A 6722-nucleotide genomic window follows, 5' to 3' on the forward strand; every position below is an offset into this window, starting at 1 on the left:
ATAAATAACCAGATCATCAATTCAGCTGTTTGGAAAACACAAGACAGTGTGTGCTGGCAGTTTTGCTGCAATGAGCTGGATGTTCTGTATGGACATACTTTCTACATAGGCTTTGTAAATTATATACTTCTAAATTTTGAGAAACTTGCCTATTAAACACATGCCGGAAGATAATTTTAATGAAAGAAACTATTTAAAGCACTGTCCTGAATAGAACTGAATTTTATCATATACTCAGGCACTTTACAAAATCAGAGTACAAATTTCTACTTCCTCAGAAATCTTCCTCAGAAAGCAGCTAGCAAGGGGATGAAACACAAAGTGAGAGCAGAAGCTCCATGGAAGATGGAGGAAGGGAGGCAGTAGTCACCAGGCCCAGTGCTGCCCTGGAAGATGGCAGTCCTGCCACTTAGCAGCTGTATAGACAGCTGAGGGAAAGACATTTTGGTAATGCATAGTACCAGAGTAGTGTAGGGGTGAGTGCCTCAGAGACTGGGAAAGAAAGCTGAAGTTAGTCCTTGTGAATGCACTCCCGAATATTTGAAATATCGACTTCAATCAGACCATTAACACTGTTATGCATGGGCAGAAATACTGAATAGAAGTGATTTCTGACCACAGGTTAATTAAAGTGTAAGAGCCAAAGCTGATCACATTTTTTCATCTTGTATGTTATACTCAAGCATTTGAAATTCTGCAAAACCGGTATAGAAGAATTTTCTTTCACATCAACTTTAGTAATGGCTTGGCTAATTAGTAATAACTTGGGGAAGCAGGTACCACATATTAAATAACACAAGAATGAAGAAGGCATGGTAGATCTTGGAGCTGTATATATCCTTCAACTGAGAAATGACTGTCAACAAAATTTATCATTTGGTTATAATTACTATTCCTCTTCCCTTTCCACTCAACTGAATTAATTTAATCTGTTGCATACAGAGATGTTATTTAAGCTCATGTTTCCTACTGTTTTGTATGCTTTAAAGAAGAGGAAGTAGAAAATCTCCTTATTGTCTTCATTCTCTATGCACTGCTTTGGTAAGTTCTTTGATACAAAGAAGTAGGAAGGAAAGCATTAAACTGAAGCATTATGAGGCCCAGAAAAAAAAAAAAAACAGAGAAGGATCCAGAAAAAAGCAAACAAACAAACAACTATGTGTCATTCACTTATTTCTTTAAGAAGCTAATACCCAAAATCTTATTTTTAGGGAAGAGTATAAGCTTCCAGCCAGCAATGCAGTATTATTTAGTAGTAACCATTTAGGCAAATGGTCAACTTTAAGTTCTCAGTTTCATTGATCTGAGAACATTACTCTGAGGTCAAAATGAGAATTTGATATGCAGGCCTGAATTGAAACATATACTGATTTACAGTCTGGATATGAATCAGCAAAAAATTTTCCCTTTGGGATCCATTAATAATAGCTGGTACTGTAGTGCAAGACCACAGAGTCAGAATATATGAGCCCTTAGCCATTCACACCTTCATCAGTGATAAGATGCAGTCAGCGTCAGCTCAAGTCCCTTGGGGGGTTCTGTCATGTTGATTTCTTTTCCTGCTTTAAATCTTTTCTCTTTATGTGGTCATAATGACATGGTAGATTATATGCATATAGATTTTTAACTTTCCAGTCCTCTCTTAGCCTACCAAAGGCAGGTTTTATTGTCAATTAATCACTTCCTTTCTTATTATCCTTTTTTAATGTTGATGTGAAAGTTGTGAATTACTGTACATAGTAACAATGACGCAACCATTTTTGGGGGAACAAAAGCAAAATGGGAACACAGACATATTTACTAACATGGTATACAAATATGCTGGTTTATTTAGATTATGCAGAAATGTTTGTGGTCAATCAAAGTGACGTTTAAGATGCTAAAATAACTGACAAATGAAGCAAATACTGATGCTTATTAAATAGTTATATTTGTCATTTAAGGCTGGAAATTTGACATGAAATGTATGACACATAAATAATAAGATACATTATAGATCACTCACTGTTCTGTTTTTCTGTCAGTAAAACTTTTCTACAAGTCTGAAAGAATAAAAGGGATCTTCAGGCTTTTGAGACAGGAATCAACATGTGCTGAAGTGTGGGACGTTTGACATAACAGCACGTAGAAGAAATAAATATCAATCCAGAATGATTGAAAAATTATAGTGAAACATGAAACCTGTCACCTTATCCTGTAAAGAAATTTAGCATATAGAGGAGAAGCCATGCTGAAGCTCTGAAAATGAAAAAGAGGATCAGTATTGTAGCTGGCTGTTGGCAGGGGAAAGCTTTGGAGAACTCCAGCATCAAGTCATGAAACCAAAGACAAAAATACTGCTCTCAGTAGATCTGAGCTACACCCTGCAGATGTTAGGTCAGCACCTCAGAGAGATGACTTTTATCTCTGTCCTCATAACAAATTCTTCAGAAGAGCCATAATTTTGCCTCTGAAATTCTCCAAATGCATTTTCCTGCAGAACAGTCCTTACATTGTGTTCATTTCCACTGTCATTACAGGGAGTTTGCCCTGTGCTATTTGTGTGACAAAGCACTAACCTGTGTGTTCAGCAGAGGCTCAGAAAGGCTTCTTGCAGGGAAGTCAGGAAACATGAGAAGCCTGATCCCAGGACAGCAGTGCACAGGCAAAATGACTCCTGAGCTCAACAAGGATGAGCAGGAAGAATGCTCCCATTTACAGTTCACCCTGTTGATCAGGTGCTGGGGCAAAAAACACCTGACATGCATTCTCAGGAGATAGTATGGCACACTGCCAGGTGGGCTGCATGATTTAAGGCTGTACCTCATGCAGGAGAAATGTTGGCATAGGAAGAATTAGGTTGCTATCCCATTGGAGACCTCTAAATCTTAGGACACACACACATCTGGTTTGAAGCAGGTGAAGCAGAGAGCACCAGCAGGCTCCTCTAAAGTTCCTCTACACCTACTCTGTATAAGCACCTAATTCAGCTTGATCAACAATTTGCAGCAAAGTAACTGGAAAATTTCTCAACTGAGTGAATTTTCTTTTTGCACTACATTGAAAGAAAGGGCTTTAAAAAAAAAAAAAAAAAGGAGGAAAAAAGCCATAAAATTCACGGTGACTTTTTGTAATGGGAAAAACGCACTGTGACAATCTTAATAAAAAAAACCCCATGGCTGTTTTTGTACATTGTATCTCATTGGGAAAATACACATCCTTTGAAATATGAAAATTGTTGCAACGTGAGAGAGAAATAATTTCGGGAAACCCCTGTCAAGTTATTAACAACACATTCCATGGACAAGCACAAAAAAAGGGAAATCTCATAAAATACAAAAGGCCAAAGCTCTGAAAGAACCTTCTGTCTTATAATTAATTTTCTACATTCTGCCTCTGTTCTCAAGCACAGAAAACTCTTTCTAAATTAAATTATCTTCCAGTAGAGAAATACATGGAATTTTAATGCACAAGAACACATTGCTACTTTAATATTCTACACTATTTATAAGACAGCACAAGGCACGGTGTTTCACTTTTAAATACTGGCAAGCCAAATAATTTTAATTTCTTAGGCATTTATCTATGCCAAATTTAGAACATATGAAATTCACCATAACATCCTGAGATATTTTTGCTTAGAAATATATCACATCAGATTTCCATTTATGTTGCATTTACATTTATATCCATTTTAAAGACCCCCTTGTCTGCCAGAATGATTTAAATTGACCTTGCTGAAGGAAAGTAGGGTTTATATTGTATTTTTAAAAGCCGATTATTCAAAAAGACATTGATAATATAGCAAAGTACACTGTATGACACAGAACCTCAGCTGGCTGATATTATTGTAATTTCATTTACAGCAGTCCATTTATATGGTTTCCCTCAACTGGGATCTAGCCACGAATATTTTGTTTAATAAGAGGATATATATTTTAAGCAGTAACAGAGGTCTATTGTGTATATTTGGCAAATGTTTCCACACTTCAGCCAACTGTGGGAACTGTGAGTTTGGAAGCTAAACATAACAATTACACCCAACCTATATTCATACCCTTCTTTTAAATTTTGCAGGTCTTGATTAAACCATCCTTTGCCTTTGGAGATTGTCCAGGTTTATGCAATTGCACCTGAACACAAAGTATTATGAGGCTGTACATAATTTATAGAGATCAACACTAATTACTATGAAAAGATTCAGGTGGCTCAATCTTACTTTTTTAATACCAGACCTGAATTTCTCTGTCACCTGTGAGGATGGAATTGCACCTTGCCCAGACAGCAAGCAGTCCTATCTCCCTCTAGATTCTGGACGTAGGTCTCAAGGAGAATTTACATGGTTCACAGGCTCAGAACAGATGGTGCATTTCATCCCAGTAACAGTAACTCCTCTCACTGACGCCAGATAAAAATGGGGTTTGGATTTTTTAAATTAAAAAGCCTGCGTTATTAAAACCAGCTGTAATCATTTGGGACTGAATCGCCATTTATGTTTTCATTTGCTGTGCTGAAGCATCAGTTATCCCATTGTGCTCTGTGGAATTACTGTAGGGTTTTATTCTTGTAAATGAGAACAGAATTTCTTTCTTAATCCTGTCTTTGAAACTAAGTGATTACAGCCCAAATTGCCTCTTTGAATCAGACAACTGTATGCCCCCATATAAACATACTCTATAGGTTTCACATTATTCTTTTTTGCAAACCTACACTGATTTTACAGGATTTTAATGTTGATCAAAAATGAATTTTAAAAAAAAAGTCCTCTTCGAATCAAAATTCCCTAATTTTATTCTTTGGTGGATATTGTCTGTAATGACAGTGCCCCTGTGGTTCATATTGTTTCTAATGGTCTTAAATGGACACTCCTCAAAACTACTTCTTTGAAAAAAAATCAATAAGTAAACCTTTGTGCTGAAGCACAGAACTGTACAAAGAAAACAGAACAAAAACAGCTGATGAAAACCATAGGTAGTAGCAGATCTGACTATATCTTAAAATAAAATTCAGATATAACTTCTGTGAACATTAAAGCTGTAAAAGGGGCAAAATTCACAGCGCATAATTTCAAAGTGACAACAATCAAAGTTCCTTGGAAAAGAAAGAAAAACATTACTCTTTTTGTTCTTGTTATGTAATTGTGCTTGTCCTTGGACACACTTCACCTGCAATCACACTTCTTGCAGTTTGGTGTAGAATTTCTATTACTTCTTTATATTTTTTCATCGTCATCACTATTTATTTTTTTAAATGTGATGGGGCTTGCCTGCCTTAAAGAGGTTTTTGAAACATCAGTGTGCATGGTGGACATGGCTATAGTCTCATAATCCTCCTCACGGGAGTGGAAGTGACAAAAATGAAAAAAAAACTGCAGGTCCCTTTGGAAGTTCTTATTGAGAAATCCGTAGAAGATGGGATTCACACAGGTGGAGATCATGGCAGTGAGGTGGCAAATCAGGAACAACAGGTTGTGGCTGCAGGTAGCAACAGGCAGAATTTCATGATTCCAATCAAACACGATATTGAAGATGGTGAGAGGCAGCCAGCAAACTGCAAATGCGACCACTATTGATATCAGCATGATGTTGATCCTTTTGGTTTCAGAGGATCTGTACTTACTGTCTCTCATCTTGTCCATCATGTTGTTCCTTTTTTTTAACCGTATGTATATCTGCAGGAAATTCAACAAAGAGAAACACATGGGATAAATTAACCTACCACTGTCATCTTTGCAAGAATAAACAAGCATCAGGTAGAATGAAGTACATATTGCAAGAGCATTCTATCTTACCTTCAGGTAGCAAATAAATATAAAACAAAGTGGTCCAAAGTACTGAATCACCAAAAGCGTTGTTGTATAAGAAAGCCTGGCAGTGTCCCAGGGGAACAGGTCCAAGCACACATATTTGTCCTTATATTCATCAAATGTTACATTTCTGAAGGGCTCATCTGTCAATACGTGGTAGATCAGGAAAGGCAAGGAGGAAGCTGTGGCTAAAATCCATATGGCAGCAATCCCCATGTAGGCATGTCTGTTGTTGGGCCTCCAGCCACGGGGATTGATGATCAGCTGATGGCGCTCAATGGCAATGAGGACTAAAGAAAAGACCGAGACAGTGATGGAGGCACATTGTACAAAAGGGTTCAGCTTGCACATGGCCTCCCCAAAAATCCAGTGGTCCATTAAAGTGTACACAAAGGTAAAGGGAAGACACATGATGGTCACTAGGAGGTCAGAAAACGACAGGTTGACAATGAGGATGTTGGTAACATTGCGCATCTCCTTTTGTTTTAAAATAATGACAATCAAGGCCAGATTCCCAGAGACCCCCAGAATTATCACAGTCCCATAAGCCAAGGCCAAAGTGAAGACCATGGCCAAAGGCACGTGGCAATCTTCGTCCTCAAACTGCAAGATCTGTGAGTTCATCTCCGAAAAATTCAGGTGACCGGAAATATTTCCCAGTGGGGAGAGAAGCGAGGTATTCATGTTGTTTCCAACTCGCCGCCGACCTTCGCCGCCGCGTTCATCCAGAGCGCTCCGAGCTCAGGACGCGCCCGCCGGCCCCGCAGCGGAGCCTGGGCCGAGCCCGCTCCTCAGTCTCAGCGCCGCATCTCCCTCGCCGCACCTGGGGAGAAGGGAAGCAGCGGGGCCGGTCACCGCCGGGCACAGCGCCTGCCCCGGGCCGAGAGCGGCGCTCCCGTGTCCCGCGGCAGCGCAGCCGCCCGCGCCCGCCGCTCCC

The 6722-nt window shown here is 39.1% G+C and overlaps 1 protein-coding gene across 1 annotated transcript; it reads right to left on the reverse strand.

Moving 5' to 3' along the window:
* Positions 1-1796: 1796 nt before the first annotated feature.
* On the reverse strand, positions 1797-6486 carry NPY1R (neuropeptide Y receptor Y1). Its single transcript, XM_066548231.1, has 2 exons — positions 5771-6486; positions 1797-5650 (listed from the first exon to the last, which is right to left on the reverse strand). The coding sequence occupies exons 1-2, from the start codon at positions 6467-6469 to the stop codon at positions 5192-5194; spliced, it is 1158 nt and encodes a 385-aa protein (XP_066404328.1). The 5' UTR covers positions 6470-6486; the 3' UTR covers positions 1797-5191.
* Between the last annotated feature and the right edge of the window lie 236 nt (positions 6487-6722).

This window comes from Molothrus aeneus, chromosome 4 (genome assembly GCF_037042795.1).
Source record: "Molothrus aeneus isolate 106 chromosome 4, BPBGC_Maene_1.0, whole genome shotgun sequence".
NCBI classification, from domain to species: Eukaryota; Metazoa; Chordata; class Aves; order Passeriformes; family Icteridae; genus Molothrus; species Molothrus aeneus.

Coding starts and splice junctions, on each gene's coding strand:
- NPY1R (XM_066548231.1), bottom strand. CDS start 6,469: ATGAATACCTCGCTTCTCTCCCCACTGGGAAATATTTCCGGTCACCTG. Junction 5,651..5,770: donor TATTTATTTGCTACCTGAAG/GTAAGATAGAAT, acceptor AATTTCCTGCAG/ATATACATACGGTTAAAAAA.